At 31.9% G+C, this 17,395-nt stretch overlaps 1 protein-coding gene across 3 annotated transcripts in view; it reads right to left on the reverse strand.

The window, feature by feature from the left end:
- Nucleotides 1–17,395, reverse strand: part of SEMA3D (semaphorin 3D) — a 232,191-nt gene that overhangs the window by 74,042 nt on the left and 140,754 nt on the right. For all 3 annotated transcript variants that reach the window (XM_074268536.1, XM_074268537.1, XM_074268538.1), the window contains 3 exons: nucleotides 12,396–12,489; nucleotides 8,728–8,856; nucleotides 133–275 (listed from right to left, as the gene is read on the reverse strand). In XM_074268536.1, coding sequence (XP_074124637.1) covers nucleotides 133–275; nucleotides 8,728–8,856; nucleotides 12,396–12,489 — 366 coding nt within the window. The remainder of the gene's footprint in view (nucleotides 1–132; nucleotides 276–8,727; nucleotides 8,857–12,395; nucleotides 12,490–17,395) is intronic.

The raw sequence follows: 17,395 nt of genomic DNA on the forward strand, positions 1-17,395 counted from the left end.
TTTGTGTAGAATACTAGTCTTGAATGCTCAAAAATCAAAGCCTTTTTTTTTCTTTCAGTGCATGAAGGAAATGAAATGTTACTTATACACAACATATAAATTTTCCAAGTAAACAAATTTATTATATCTTACCTTACAAACTCTTCCAACTCGAGATAATATAGTCTTATCAGAGGTACTGCCTTCTTGTGATGATTCACGAAAAAAGAAATATATTTTATCATCATCTTGATTGTATGTGTCGGGTATGGGAAAAGTTCCAATAAATTTTGCCCCTATAAAGAGAATGAAAAGGGAATAGAACAAGTATTTACTAATACCTATTATGTGTCAAGCACATTATTAAGTGCATAATAAATACCTCATTTGAGAATAGCATAAATATAACATGTAAAAATATGAAAATATTTCAACATGGAAAATATCTTCTGAAAAAAATTCTAATTGCCATATTATTGGAGGTTTGCATGACCTGATCATGATCTTAAAAACATTCTGAGAAGGCCTTCAAAAATTCCCCCCAAATGACAAAAAGATCTGTGATAAATATAGATTGCCTCAAAATTCAAAGACTTATAGTGGACTGCCAAACAAAGGATCATAGAAAGATAACTATAAGTTCCTTGCTTCTTCAAGGAGGAAGTATATAAGAAAAACATCAAAAAAAGGTGAGGCTGCTGTGAATGATATTGCTTCTTAAAACCACAGGTAGAGTTCAGTACCAGGTGAATACCAAAAGGTAGATAAGTATCTCTGAACAAGGCTCAGCAAGCCTTCTTATCAGAAGTGTTAGTACTCCTGAACACTCTCTCTATTGGAGGTAGTATACAAGGTTACTTTTAGTACTAAACAAATTACAAAACATTACGAGTTCACATATAGTGAGTAATGCAGCCAGATGTTGAAATGTGTAAAGGTCTTAAGGAAAAATAAAACATTGGGATAAATTCCAGGAGTGACACAGTTATTTCAAGTGATGTCTATTAAATTTCTCTCTACATGATATCTACTTCTTTTATGACTGGATTACTTACATGGCCTTTCTTGTGCTTATTAAAAATGATTTTTAATTTATTATCTTTCTTATGTTGACTCTTTTATTGTTTTTACCCATATGAACTTTGTGAACAAGATTCTTCTGTAGGAGAACTGGGAAGGTTTTCTAAACTATAAAGTAAGTATTTGCTTTTCTTGTTAAGCATATCTTGCTACATGCAAAAGTTAACTTTCAAGATAGTTATAAAAAATTACCATGGTGATGACAGAAGTAATATCCTAACACACGTAGGCTACTACATCATTTCATCATATTACAGAAATAACCTCACTGTAGAATTTACAGTAATATTATCAGGAAATGATTTTTCTAGCATCACTGGATATCATCTATGAGCTGTGGGCTTTTTACAACATTTGAGCTAAGTATCCTTAATGGCTTTCTGTATTCTACCTCTTGAAAAATACATATTATAAAATTGAGGCATTTTCAACTCCATGAATTTTAGTCTTGAATTGATTTGTCCTCTTTAGAATTAAAAATCATAATTTTATTCTAATAATATTAAAATTATTAAATATTCTGTTATTAAATATTAATGTTAAATTATTGTTTTAAAAGTCATTTAATGTTGGTATTATATATTTTCATAAATAAGGTATTACTGATAGTAAATAACAAAGCAAATCAGTTCAAGAAATGAAACATAGCTAGAAATGGTAGGAGGAGGTTCCATTTCTTTGCTACCTATTCCTTTTTTTTTTTTTTTTTTTTTTTGATGAGGCACCTGGAATTAAGTTACTTGCCCATGATCACACAACTAGTAAATGTTAAGTGTTTGATGCTGGATATGAATTCAGGTCCTCCTGATTTCAGGGCTGGTACTTTATCTACTATGCCATTTAGCTGCCCTTCTTTGTTCCTATGCAATTTAATTAAGTTTTATAATACTCTACTTAAACTGCTTTTTCAAAGGTCAGCAAAGACTTCTTGATTTTCAGATCCAATAGTCTTTTCTTAGTTTTCATCTTCCTAGAAAAGGTACCCTGGAGAGACAGAAGGAAGCATAAGGCCAGTAAGTGAATCCCACCACCGTCTTAGCAACTATGTTCTCTCAGACCATGATGGAAGTAGTCTAGAATCTTGAACCCAAAAGTCTTGGGAATAGCAGTATCCCCTATCTCATCAGGATTGTTTCAAGAACAGGTCCCATTACTATCACTTGGAGCAGACATCCAAAATCCAAAACTCCAAAATCCAAATGGAAGCCCAGCTTCTTTATCACCACTAGCAAAAATTGCTGACCAATTGTCTCCAACAAAGATAAGTACAGGAACTGCATGGCAGCATCCCTTCATTACTGACTACCATTTCTGATTCCAGCCTAGCATTCATGATCATCATCTGATAAGAAACTCTTACTGAGAAAGAGCCAATTAGCCCTAAAACTTGCCAACTAAGTGTCACCCAATAGGACAGGCAAGATAATTTAGCTAAACTTACAAGACACTCTGAGTAAAAGATAAAAGGCAATATTTGCTACACAAGTCATAGCTTCTGATGAACTAGAAAAAAAAAAAATCCATGCCACAAAAATCTTTGGTATTGACAGTGGTTCAACATCAGAAGCTGATAAGATTTTACCAATGGAAAGAGATTAAAGAAAAGACTTTATTATCTGCTAAGAATCATAAGACTTTTCAATTGGGCTTCCAAGCACCAAGCTATTGGTGCAATGAATAGATGCTAAGCCTGGTGTCAGGAAGACTTGAGTTCATGGTATCCTCAACCATGAAATGTGAATGAAGGTAATAGATAACTTCCAGTTTATTATAAGAAGCAATTGAGATAATATTTGTAAAAAGTAGTTAATGCAGTGCAAGGCATATAGTAAGTGCTAAATATTTTTCCCTTCTCTTTTATTAAATTTGATCTTATGTGATTCAGTTCAGTATTCTAACACATCAAAATTTGTACACATATCATTATCCAGTGTGTTAGATATCCCTTCCAGTAATACTGCCTTTTATAGAGATGTGCCTGCCATTACTAGAAAAGCCAAATGGATACTAAGTATCTTTGTATCCTCACAATACCTATCTTTTCATATAGTTAAAGCATAACAAATTGCTGAATGAATGAATTTTTTTTTCTTTAGAAGTTCACTCAACATTAAGAGAGAGATATATATATTTTTGAGTCTTGGTCTGTTGATGTCTTTGAAAACTTTTGTCATTTTAGTTAATTTTGCCATTCTTTAATAAAGTATACAATGACTTTTTCAAATATATATTAGTAATTACTATAATAGTCAAATGGACAGTATATTTCTAAATTCTTTTCACTTTTTTGAATGAAAAATTGCATTGCCCAGGCATTTTCCCTATGACATGAAAGATCTCTTAATAAGTGATAAAAATAAAGAAAAAAGAATTAGAAATCAAGTGAATGAATTCAATTGAACAAGCATTGATTAAGAGAGTATTTGAACTGACTGTTGATTAGTTATCTCCTCCTCCTATTCTAATCATGAAAAGAATAAAAGCTGTTTAAGATTACCATGAACACTGAGGTCATGACCATGATAAATAGTATTAAACAGAACATACTAAAATTTAGACCATACAGAAGGAAAATATCTCCTGGTGAGATATTTAAAAGGTAGATTAGTTTCACCAAAAATAACAGAACTCACATTTCTTGAAACTGAATTAGCAATAGTATTAAAGGATTTCTTTTAAATAATTCTTTTAGTTGCAACTATGAAATTATTGACTGAAACTTTAGCTTCTGCAACATGCTGGATGTAGATGTTAATAGAATAGGCATTTCTTATTCACAACATATTACATTTATTAATTGCAAAAGACAAAATAGTTAAGACATGTGTAACCTTCCTACATGGCTACTAGCAATAAGAGTAAAGAAAATTATAAATATTATTCAAAATCAATTTAAAAATATACTGATATTTTGAAATCTGCATTTAAGAATTTACAAGTTCATTTATAACTTTAATTACATTGTACATTTTATAGTTTAGTGCACAAAATAACTTTTCAAATACCATTCATATAAATAAACATTTATTAGAAGTATCAACTGCAAATTTTTAAAAATGTACAAATATTTTTAAACACTGTCATAGAAAGCAAAATAAAAAATTAAAATTCTTAATCAGAGTGCATTTTTACATAAAAGATGTTGAAAAAATATAGTCGCTATAAAATATATTCCCAACAGCAAACAATTCTTATTTATGCTATTGATAGTGTTTTATTTGTGGAATAAAAAGTCATCATTATATATTGATAAACAACTTGTTCAACTGGATAATCCATCATCACAGTGTTCATTTTCAGTTCTTCTTTACATGCATTTATTCAGCTCATAATGCCTGGGTCTAAAGAACTTAATAGTTGGTGATATTCTAATAAAACATGTGAACCATTTCAATAATGAATAACTGAAATAACAAATTGTGAAATTTCCAAGTTATCTTTCCTCCCTCATTTTGCAAAGAATATTAAAAACTTTTCTAAATTTAAATTTTCTGTTAGCAATTTGCTAATATAATCAATTCAAATTTTAATTTCTAATTATAAAAATCATATATAATTACAATTATGTATAATTATAATATTATATTGTTAACTATACACTATAGATTATAATTAAACTTGTCAAAAGAGTCAATAAAGGTACTATTCATATACATAAAAGAATATGAGTTATTAGAGGAATATCTTACCATATGGATAAAAAGTTGAAAATTGATCATATGTTTATCATTAAATTACAAGAAAATATAACTACTCAATCCACAAATATGAATTTTAGTAATTCTCATGATATTCATAACTAATCAAATTCTTATTTTATTATGTGACACCAGAAAGATATAAATAAAGGTCTCAAAATTCTTTGTGACTAATGGTTTTCTCTGCAGAAAAATCAAGTAAATGTTTATTTAAACTCCAATTTGCTAGAAAGTTCATTATGAAGTCAAGCAAATCATTTTGGGTTAAACAGAAAGACATGTTATGGAAACCAACAAACCTGCTTTTAGACAAGCTCCTAGTGCCACCATTCAGAAAAGAAATCATTGTGCAGAGAAGACTCAGATTTCTCATCAGTACCAATAAGTGCTGATTAACTGCCTCCAACATACATGTAAGTATATAAGGCATGGAAATCCCACCAGGCTAGACCACACATTCCTGATTCCAGCACAGTCTTCTTAATAGTATCTTGGGAAGGATTTCCTATCTAGAAGGAGTCAGTCATTCCCACCAATTACTAAGTGCCACATATGGCAAATATGCCAACCTAACTGAAGCAAAGCATCCTGAATAGGAGACAGGAGACAGCATATGCCCGGCAGGTCAATCCACCACAACCACTTGGACCATCATCTCTCCTCAAAGTCTGAGAGCCATTAGAATAGCAGTGTTTCCAACAATTATGCAAGTACCAGCTGTAAATATGTAACCTGGCATCTTTTCTCATAGGTACTATACCCACAGATACTAAACACTCAGAAAAGAATGTTCCTCAGAAAAGGACACAAAAGTCCATTTTACAAAAATATTTGAGGACTATTTATAAAAGTAAAAGACAATACATTATAGTATCACACATTGGATATAAAATCAAAAGTTCTTAGTTTAAATTCCAACTACACTAGTTACTAACTATGTGACCATACAGTCTCCATAAGGGAGACATTTCTCTAAGCCTCAGTTTTTTTCATCTGTAAAATGAAGAATGTTGGTCTAGAAATAGATGAACTATAAGATATTTTCCAACTTAAAATTAATACTCTTGTATGAATTCGCATAAAAGTATACATAACATGTGGTCATCTCAAACTTTGCTTGATGTAAAGAAATCCATTATTTTCCACTGCAATACATTCCACATTTGTATCTGTAATTATTAGAAATCCCTCTCCCCCTTTTTATCAAGACCAAATAGGATTCACTGCATTTTATACACATTGCTTCTGTTTTACCCTCTAGGGTCACATGGAATGTAAAATCTTTTTTCAATAAAATTTCTAATACTTGAAGGAAATTATGTCTCTGACATAAATCTTTTTTCATTTATGCTAAACATTTCTATTTTTAGCCATTCTTCAAATGGCATGATCAGCAAGTTTTATTAATATTTTCCTAAAATTTGGCACTCCAAATATACATATTCTACATATAGTCAGACCAAGGCATAGTATAGAATGACTAATACTTTTTCAGTTCCATATAGTATGCTTCAAAAAAAGGCATAATGAGATTAGACTAGTTTTTTGGGTGCCAAATTTAATAATATTAAATTTATCAATCAAAATATCTAAATTGTTTGCCATATAAATTTATCTAGCCATGGTTCCTCAATCATATATCTATGTCTTTGATTTCTGAACCCTCCTGTAAGACATTTTCCTTATTAAAATTTAGCTTATTAGATTCAGTCAAAATTTCTAGCCTCTAGCTTTTTGTCATCTACAAATTATGCAAGTACATTATTCATGTCTTTATGCAAATCACTGAAAAAACAGCACAGGTCCAGCCAAAATCCTATGACGTGCTCCACTGATAACCTCCTCTCAGAATAAGAGCTAACCATTTTTTTTTTTTTCCTTTGGACCCAATGTTTCAACCAGTGACAAAGTTATCTAACTGAATCATTACATAGCCATATCTCTACTGTATGACCACAAAAATACTCTCATCTTAAATAACCCCCAATTTACCATTCCACTAACACTAAATAAAAATAAACAATAATAAATACATGAAGTTAATCTCATATAACCTAAACCTTACAATCATACTGATACTTCCTTTTCTAGATGTGAAGTTTTAACAGGATTGAAGTCTACCTGGTCTATATTTTTCAGATCCTATTAGAATATTTAACTTTCACTAGTTCTTTAATACTTCCATGAGTTTCAAAATATCAATGCAGAATAATGGTACAATCACATACAATTGTTGTTTTAGACATGACTCAGTTATGATATGCCAAGTTTTTTAGGAATATGGCATGTGACATATCTGGCCTTGGTAATCTAAAGCTTCTAGGTTCTCTCCAACTAGTTCCCTATTTGATAGGCTTTGAATTCTCTATAAAGCTTATTGTTCAGAAATTTTCCCATTCAAAGTTCAAAGAAAAATTGGAAACAAAGAGTTAGTTTTTTTCCATCATCCAACATCCCTTTCCTCATCTTATCTGTGATCCCTATTGTTTTTTAACAGTATGCCTAAGATCTTATAGGAAATATAAAGTCATTGTAAAATTTTACAGGAATGTAACATATTTTATTAATATTTTATTATGGCTATTGAGCAATGGAATAATATGATGGAAATAGTGTTTTAGCAAGATGACTCTAGTGAATGGATATATTATAAATTGAAGAGAGAAGGAACTAGTAGTTAGAAGAATATAGCAGTAGTGCAGAATGAGATGATGATAGTGATAAAAGCATCAGTAAGAGAAAAAGAAAGAATTTAGGTGATATTTGGCAAAACTTGATGATAAATTGGAAAACTTAAAGATGACTCTATGCTTTCTAATAATAGTGGATACTATCATTTGTGGAAACCTGTGAAAGTTACTTTATATATTTATATTTTTCCTCATGTGTCAAAGGTTTATATATGCAAAATAAATCAAAAGACTATTGTAAGTAAACTTTTTGATAAGCTACAAAGTGCTATATAAACACAAATTCAGTCATTCCTCACCTGAAATGATTTATGAATCCACTACCAAACTTGTCACTCAATTAAACATGTTCCTTTTAAAGTGTGGTACACAAAATTTAACTTGTAGATATGGACTATCTTCAATTTAAATAGTAGTGTCTAGTTATAGATAAACAACTAAGTATTAGAGTCTGAGACTGATTTTTAAGAGGTGGCTTTAATTGAAAAGCTATGAGAAAATAGATTCAAATTTTGAGACATTTTAATGAAAAAAAAAGACAGATTTAGATCCTTTCCTTTTATCCTCCTATGAAGACCCACAGAATCAATCAATTTTATGAAAATTAGAGCTTTCTTTGGAACCCTTTTTTTTTTCCTTTTCTGCAAGTGGACAAAACTTAATTATCTGAGAGTTTTGTTACATATGTACCAGATATATTTTTCAAATACTTCAATGATTTTTGCATAGCAATGTAGTTTGTTATACATGGAAATAAATCTGTCTTTTAATTACTTCAACAGATATTTGGAAAACTATTATAAGATTTAGTTTATTTGTGGTTGTGTTAAAACAAGTTCCTCATCTTTAAACATTTCTTGTACTGGCTAAAGATGGTCTCCCACATTGAAATTTCTAAGTGGTATGGCAAGGTCTAAACCAATAAGTAATATAATAAATTGATAATAAAATAGAGACTTAAAATGGAGGGTCTTATTATCACACAGAGACATAAATGATAGGAAAAAGTATTACATGTAAAAAGGCTGGAATCCAGAAAATATTAAATAATATGGTAGGTCATCATAAGCTAAGTATGGTATTTCTGATATCTATTTTTATCTATGTCAAAACTACATTATTCACAACAGAAAAATGTCTGGTATTTCATTGAGTTCATTTTTGAATCACCTAATATTTATTATTTCCTCTCCAAATGGATTTTCTCAACATACATCAGTCGAGCTTCTTATATTTTCAAAAACAAAGGCAAAATATTCACAATTAAGGAAAGTACTAACCATGGAGCCAGTAGTGCTCTGAAATGTCAGTTCTGATGTAATGATGATCATGAGTAGGGCCAAGTGAACGTGTAAATGCTGTGTCTTTGCCAAGGAAGTCTGAAGCTGTTCCAGCATATAAGTATTCATCTGAGAGGGAGAAAAATTAGTGAGATCATTAGAAAAAATGTCAAAGATTTTAAATTAAATCAGTTTCATAGTTTCAAAGATTTAGGTCATATAAAATTATAATGTGACCCTTCATAAATCTTAGTTTCTAATGCTGAAAAATTCAGAAAAAAATAACTCAAATTCTGTAGGCTATCTAGTATGAAAGAAAAAATCAAAATGCTTCTGAATTAACTCTAAATTCTTAATTGCCAAAATTTATGTCTCAGACATTATGTCTCCTCTCCATGGTAACAATGGAATATTTTGAAAAGTTATGCCTTAAGGAGGAATGGATTGTATAATTAACAAAAATTTCTTAACTGATAGAATATCAATGACCACAGCCCATCTTTACCTAACCAATGCTGAAAGGAATCTTTCAGCACTACCGTCATTCTTTCATAATTATAAACATGCCACATTCCTTGGGCCCAATTATTTCTCTCACAGCTTTGATGTACAAGAATTCTGAAAAAGGACAGGGATAGTTCCATTACTACATTCCAAACTTCATCTTGTAAAGTAGAAAACTGACAGAGCAATGCAAAGACTTTTCATGGATATTGTGACACAGAGATATGCTTTGAGGAAATTTATTTTACAAGATGACAGTTTCCAAAAGCATCAATAGACCAAGACTCAAAAATATACACATTTCTCTCTTAATCTTAAGAGTGAATTTGTAAAGAGAAAATTGATTCTTGATGTTGAATTCAGTAGGCCCAGAATGTTGACTGTTTAATGGGAAAGAATGAAGAATAAATAACATGAAATATATGAACTTATATTTGACAGCAGCCTCAAAAAGTTTCATATTTTAACTAAACTATAATCCTTAATCCTTCAGATTAAAACAACAGCAATGGCTTTATCACTGCACAAAGAATGCAGCTGACATTCTTAGCTCTCATTCAATTAATCCTCATCAAAATAAACTTTAAAATCACATGACCTACAGGGCAATGGCCTAAAAATTGTTGCTAAATATATCTAGAAGAACATGAATTAAATTCTAAACAACTACACAAACATTTTGTAAGTGAAGCCAATTTAAGTATATTTCAGTAATCACAAATGATTAATTTTATTTATTTTATCATTTATTTTCTGAGTAGAATGAGTAAATATGAGTCATATTTTTATAACTCGCACAACACATACATATGCATTAACACTTTGAAGTTTTACTTTCCTGTCTCTCTACTGAATATGAAAATGCCAGATTGTTTCACTATTATCTTATGCTCATGTACACACATGATCAACAAGTTAAATGAAAAGTATCTAAAGTTAAAAATTAAAGCATCACAAGGAGGCGCTTATAGCTTCTAAAATCCAGGAATGACATCATTTCTTAGCGCCAGGTATTAGACCACATATAGCTCTTGCTATTACCATATTTTAAAGGATGAACTATCTAAAACACCAGAAATTATTAGTTTCATAGAAGAGTATGACAAAATATTAAGAAACCAGATTAGCTTACATGTGTTGGATATTAAAGATGAAAATCTTTATGAAAGTATTTCAAATAGAAATCTAAATACTAATCTTACTGTGTTTTAAAATTTACTTATTTGGCTTTATTTATGGTTTCAAATATTGCATAATGTGTGTGATTGCAAATGAAAGAAGGATAGAGGAAAGGGAAAGGAGGGAAAGAGGAACAGGGACAGGGGGAAGGAGATGGAGAAGGAAAAGGAGGGAGTATGAAGTCTGGGTTAGCTCCCTGGAGGCCTCAGAATCAGCTGGAGTCAGGATAAGCAAAAGTCCTTGGTCTTTAGGGGAAGAAGTGAAGGGGCTCAACAAAACTGCTATATGCTCTCCACTGACTTCCCTTCTCCTCATAATCCTCCAAAGTGACTCTGGCTTGTCTTACTCCACCCCCTAATCCCTCCTACAATTATCTGTATACACCAAAAGATCAAGCTAGCACAGAATAGTGAGAAGGGCCATTTTCCAAGCATATGCTAATAGAGTATTGTTCAATAGATAATTAGCCCTAAGTGCTCAGTTGTCTGATTCCAGTGTACTTATTCAGAGTTTCAGCCCTTTATAAGGGAGACCGAAAGAAAAGAGAGAGAGGGAGAGGGAAGAAGAAAAAGAAAGAGAGAGAGAGGGAGAGAGGAGAGAGAGAGAGAGAGAGAGAGAGAGAGAGAGAGAGAGAGAGAGAGAGAGGAATCATGAATGTTTTGATGAGGTAGCTAAAGATCTAGAGTCTGGAGAACCTGGATTTAAATTCTGATTCTGATGCTTATTGCTTATTAGCTAGTTAATTTAGCATTTCAAAGCCTCAGTTTCCTCTTTTCTTGGATGGGATGGCCACTAAGATCTCCTTTAGCTCTAGATCCACAATGCTATGATGATTTAAGAAATGTGTACAGCTTTTATATTTATGATAAAATGTGTATCCCCTTTGAATAAAAGAAAAGAAATAGATGTCTTTACATATATATTTCATCACTTATAAGTATCATTCAATGATGAAGATCTCTGAAATTCTTCTATCTCATCAGAACCTCCTACCTTTCTATTGATCTCTTCCTATTCCTCATCTTGACTATAATATCCAGGCCTACCAACCTTTAGTGTTTTCCCAAAAAGTTATTCCAACATTTTATTCCCTTTGTTGAAAATATAGACAACAGTCCAAGTGTACATTGTGTACAATGTCTTCTAAATCAAGAATCATGTCTTGCTGAACCCAAATTCCAGACTACTTTCCACTACTTATTCTCTCCATGCTTCCTGTTGAAAGATGCTAGAAGCTAACTTGGAAAAATGAATACAAGGGATAATGTTATAAAAAAAAAAATTACTCATGCATATATACTGTCAAAAAATTTTATAATTATAAAATTAAAATAAAAAAGATGCTAGAAGCTAAACTATGTTTAGCTTAGGTTAGCTAGAAGTTAAGCAACTATTTTGACTGGATCCACTACCAATTTTCGTGTTGTCTAATCTCAGCTGGATCCTCACTGAAGTGAGTCAATAGTTTGAGTCTTTTTTTAAACTTCTCTAAATGAAAAGTGTATGGCAGAGTAGATAAAGAGCTGGATTGGGAATTAGGAAGACCTAGATTATACCAGGTTATAGCTCTGACAAATGTTGGCTTTGAAATCTCTCAGCACCCACAAGAAACTCTCTAAAGATGACAAATTAAAAGTAGGGTGGTGATCTTCCTTGGTAGATCAAATTCTATACAAAAACCTTCTTATACTAATGAAGTACCTTTCAATTAAAAAATGCCAATAAAATTCTTCTCTAAATGATTTTCTATTACACAAAAGTTATAACTAGAGATTTTAGGAGTGGTAGGGATCTGTTATTGGAAATGCTATTGAAAATTAATATAAAGTAGTTCTGAGATATATATATATATGTATATATATATATGTAAATCAATAGTAGGATATGATTTCTCTTGTAAATATCATATATATATTTATTTATTTATTTATTTATCTTTAGAATCATAATGGTCCACAAGGAGATAGCTCTGTACTTGACCTTACCTGTCATTACTGAAGCAAAAGGCTGCTGAGGATCAAAAGGACATTTCAGTCGGCCAGATTCCAAATTATGTGTATCCAGTTTAAAAGTGATTTCCTGTATACAAGACATGTTAATATAAAGATAATGTCAAAACATAAACAAGATTCTAGGAAATAAGAACTACATTCTAACTCTGGCTCAAGACTGAATAAATGAATGAAAAAAAAATTATTACCTGTCTACTATTTGCCAAGTGTGTGCTAAATTCTAGGTATTAAAACTGAAAAATCAAGAAAACAGATACAAATATAAGCAAAAAACCCTACTCTCAAGTACTCTCAAGGAACTCACATTCTAGGGGAAATAATACTTTTTTTTTTTTTTAAACAGTTTAGCCAGGGGCGAGGCAAATAGAAAGGCTCAGAAGTACTGTGGGCATAGCTATGTGCTAAAAGTTAAGACTCAGAAGTCCTCCGGTACTCTAAAATGATAAAATGATATTGGCTAAGATATGAGGGCATTGGGTCAGGGAAAGTGAAAAGGCCTGGTAGTTCTCCATCTCACCAGAAGGAACAAGAGTTGTTAAGTGCATTACATCCTTAAGTAGACATAGCAAAAGGGAGAGGTACTTCAAGTGATGAGAAGTCTTCTTGACATTGGGTTTTCCCACCAAGTAGGTCAGTTAGATTAAAATAAAGTAAATCCCACTTCATTCCACACTGAACTTATTTCTAAATCTGTGTGCTATATGCCAGAATCAACAGCAAGCTTGGAGATCTTCTGGACCCATTCACTCAAAAAACTATTTAAATTCCTATGTGATAAACAGATACCTTGCCTTAGCATTTAAAACCTCTGAGTCCAGATTTTTTTAGCAGATTTATTTCACATTTATCTCCATATAACTATATTCCAACCCAATTAGTCTATTTGGAGTTTCCTGCCCCCAAGTCTTTATATGGCCTGTCTTCTGTGTCTAGGATATACTCTTTCCTCATTTCTGAATCTCTGTTTCTTCAAAACATAGCTGCTAGAAGGTTTACTGATTGTATGTACTTTGGTTCACCTGCACTTGAAATGTCAAAAGGATATCAAATGTATTTTCTAATTATAAGCAGAAATATTGTCATTTTGTAAGGGGAGAGGATAAGCCAGCTAGTCAGCAAGCATTAATTAAGTCATTTCTATGTGCCAAATTTTGTGTTAAATGCTAGGAAGACAAAGCAAAAATATTCCCTGCCCTAAAGGAACTAACTTGCAAACAATTTGTACCAGCAAGATGTTACAGAATAAATTGGAGGTGATTTCACACACATGCTAACTCTAGTATTAAAGGACTAAGATAAGGATCTTTTAGAAGATAGGACTTTAAGAATTGAAGGAGGGTAGGAAATGGAAGATTTTATATTTGATCTCCAAAGCAATACAGAGCGGCTGGAATTTATTAAATAGGAGAAGGAGAAGAAAAGTTAAACAGTTTAGGAATATTCCTTTCATAGCTAAGTGAAGGATAGTCTGGAGTGACGAGAGACTGGAGTCAGGGAGAACAACCAGCAGACTATTGCAATAATCTAGGCATGAGGTAATAAAAGCTGGTATAAGAGTGAAAGCAGTGTCAGGGGAGAAAAAGTATCATGTGGGAGAGATGTTTGAAAGATAGAATTGAAGCAATATGACTTGACAACTGATTGGATGAGGGTGGAGGGTGGGCAACAGAATGAGAAATTGGGGATAATACCTAGGCTGAAAACATGCATGACTAGGAAGATGATAGTTTTTCAATGATAATAAGAAAGTCAAGAAAAGTTATGGGTTTTAGAAAATACATAATGAGTTCAGCTTTGGACATGTTGAATTTAAGACGTTTTTGGAGAATCTATTAAGACATCCAATAAGCAGATGTTGATGGAAGAATTATATATATGTGTAGAGAGGTCAGGACGAGATAAATAGAAATGAGCATCATCTGCATAAAGATGGTAAGTGAATCTCTGAGAGCTGATGAAATCACCCAGCAAAAGAACTTTAAAAAGTAGAGAGAAGTCCAAAATAGAACCTTGGAGGATAACCAAAGTTAGCATAAATTACCCAGATGAAGAGCCATTAAAAGAGATTTAGAAGGGATGATCTACCAGGTAGAAAGTGAAGGAGAAGAGCACACTATCACAAGAATTTTGGGAAGAATTTCTTCAAGAAGATATTAACTGGCAGTGTCATAGGTTGCAGGGAAGTCAGTAAAAATGAATATTGAGAAAAGGACATTAAATCATTTGGCAATTAAGAAACCATTGGATAATTTTGAAAAGAAATCCAATTCCTGAATTCATTGATATAAGAAATTTCCAATGTGGAAATATTCTTCTTGGGTAGACATCAACAACTCTTCTGTAATATTTAATCTTGAGAGTTGTCTAAGGATACTCAGAATTCAATCAGTCAGGCAGTGATTGGTCAGCATGCAATATGTCAGACTCTGTGCTTAGAAATGAGAATAGGAGGAAAGGCAAAAATAGTACCTGCCCTTAAGGAAGATAATGGGAGAGATTCCAAACTAATAACTAGGCATATGATATGATATATATATATATATATATATATATATGTGATATATGTGTGTATACATATATACATTCACATATACACCCACACCCACACCCACACACATATATATATATATATATATATATATATATATATATATATATATAAAGTAGATAGACAGTAGTCTGAAAATGAGTGGTACTAGGAGGACTGGAAAAGAAAGCTCTTTAGATCATGCTTCTTCTTAGAGCTACAGTGTTCCCCCAATAGTAGGGAATATAATAGCGGGAATATCATCCAACATTTAGTAAGTGTCTGTCACACAGAGTATCTCTTTGTTTTCATAAAGAAAATGTTTTTCACAATTATTATAAGTATTCTTGGTTGTGATGTTATTTTCTTCTAGGTATCTAATCCATCCAAGTTGTGTAAACAACCCTTTTTGAAAGTTTTATGTCATCCCTGACACTGTAGTGAACAAATCCAAGGCAAGCAGCTTCTTCATGGTGTTGGAGATGCATGAGGCAAAAGTGTCCTGTTGGAGTATTTTCACTATTATAAAAACAGTATGCACTTTAAAGTCTGTTGTTTTGGCTCAAACATTTATTTTTACAACAGTGGCCTCAGATAACACAACATTGGCAGCTTTTGAATGCTTGGGAAGAAGCATCGTCTTAGATTCCACTTTCCAAGAAAAATAAGAAAGCAAAATCAGCACAGCCCCATGGTCTTGAGGCAGTTTTATAACAAAGACAGCATGAGCTATCCAGAAAGAAGTAGGACTCACAATATGTGGAAAGGAATAAATATTATCTGTCCAGACAGATGTTCTACATGGAATATCTACAAACTTATGTCATGATATCTATGAATAAGTTTGATAACTTAGTAAAACATTTATTAGGTATCAATTATACGCAGGGTACTATCTTGGCCTTGGATTAGGAAATAATGGAAAATAATTGCATTTAGTGTCTATACTTTAGCAAGGCAGGGAATGATGTGAAAAACTTTCATGAGTCAGGATAAGTAATCCCTAAAAAAGAATTTTTAAATTCTTTTAGATGGGTTATTATTAATTACACTTTCATTTCATTGATGTTCATTAACATGACTTTGAAAAGGTCACTATCTTGATATAGTTATTCCTCTCTTAAGAAAATAATTTTCTATAATTTTATATTTACAGAATTGACAGGTTTTTTTTAGAAATGTTAAAATGTAGAAATGTCAGTTTTACATATATTATTACATATATTATATTACAAAAGGACAATAGTGAAAAAAAAGATATGATTATGAAGCCTATATAAAGAGAAAAACTGGGTTCTCTTTCAAAAGGCAATTAAAAACTATAAACAGAATGAAAACTATTGCACACATGACACAAAATGACCTGAAACCTTTGGTAAGTTGGGTGGATGGTAGGATTTACAAAAGAATATAGGCCTTGGGGTCATAGGAATCATAGATCTGGATCTTAAATAGGCTCTAGGGACTATTAAATTAAACCCCCCTAATTTTACAGATGAGTAAACTGTGGCAGAGAGAGGTTTCATGAAAATCCATGGTCACAAAGGGTCTAAAGTGAGATTTGAATTTAGGTTTTGCTGATTCCAAGTCCAATATTTTTTACATTCCAACAAATGTCCTTCCATGTCATGGGTTAAAGGAACTGATCCCCAGAAAAGTAAAGTGATGCTTCCAAAAGTATATGTGTAAGAAAACACAGAACTAGGATTAAAAATTGTCTGACTAGAAATTTCTGATCTGAAATGTAGGCCTTTTTCAGTTGCCCCAATCTATCTCTCTACCAAATAAAGCCCAAATCTTTTTTTTTCCTTATTAAAGTTTATTTGTTTTAATATACATCCCTTTATGAATCATGTTGGGTGAGAAAAATCAGAACAAAAAGGAAAAATCATGGGAGAGAAAAAAAAAAACAGAAAAAAGAAGTGAACATAGCATGTGTTGATTTACATTCAATCTCCATAGTTATTTTTCTGGATACAGATGATATTTTCTATCCAAAGTCTATTGAGATTGCTTTGGATCACTAAACAACTGAGAAGACCTAAGTTTTTCATCTTGCTGTTATTGTGTACAACGTACTCCTGGTTGTGCTTGTTTCACTCAGTATCAGTTCATATAAATCTTTCCAGGACTTTCTAAAACGGCTTGATCCTAATTTTTAATATAATAATAACATTGCATTATTTTCATATACCACAACTTATTTTGCCATTCCCTAATTTATGGGCACCTCCTCATTTTTCAATTCTTTGCTATCACATAAAGAGCTGTTACAAACATCTTTGCACATGTGGGTCCTTTCCCCTCCTCTATGATTTCCTTGGAATACAGACTAAGTAGTGGCACTGCGGGCTCAAAAGGTATGCACAGTTTTCCAGCACTTTGGGCATAGTCCCAAAATGCTTTCCACAATGGTTGGATCATTTCACAACTCCACCAACAATGC

The sequence above is a fragment of the Sminthopsis crassicaudata genome, chromosome 5, assembly GCF_048593235.1.
Source record: "Sminthopsis crassicaudata isolate SCR6 chromosome 5, ASM4859323v1, whole genome shotgun sequence".
In the NCBI taxonomy this organism is placed as follows: Eukaryota; Metazoa; Chordata; class Mammalia; order Dasyuromorphia; family Dasyuridae; genus Sminthopsis; species Sminthopsis crassicaudata.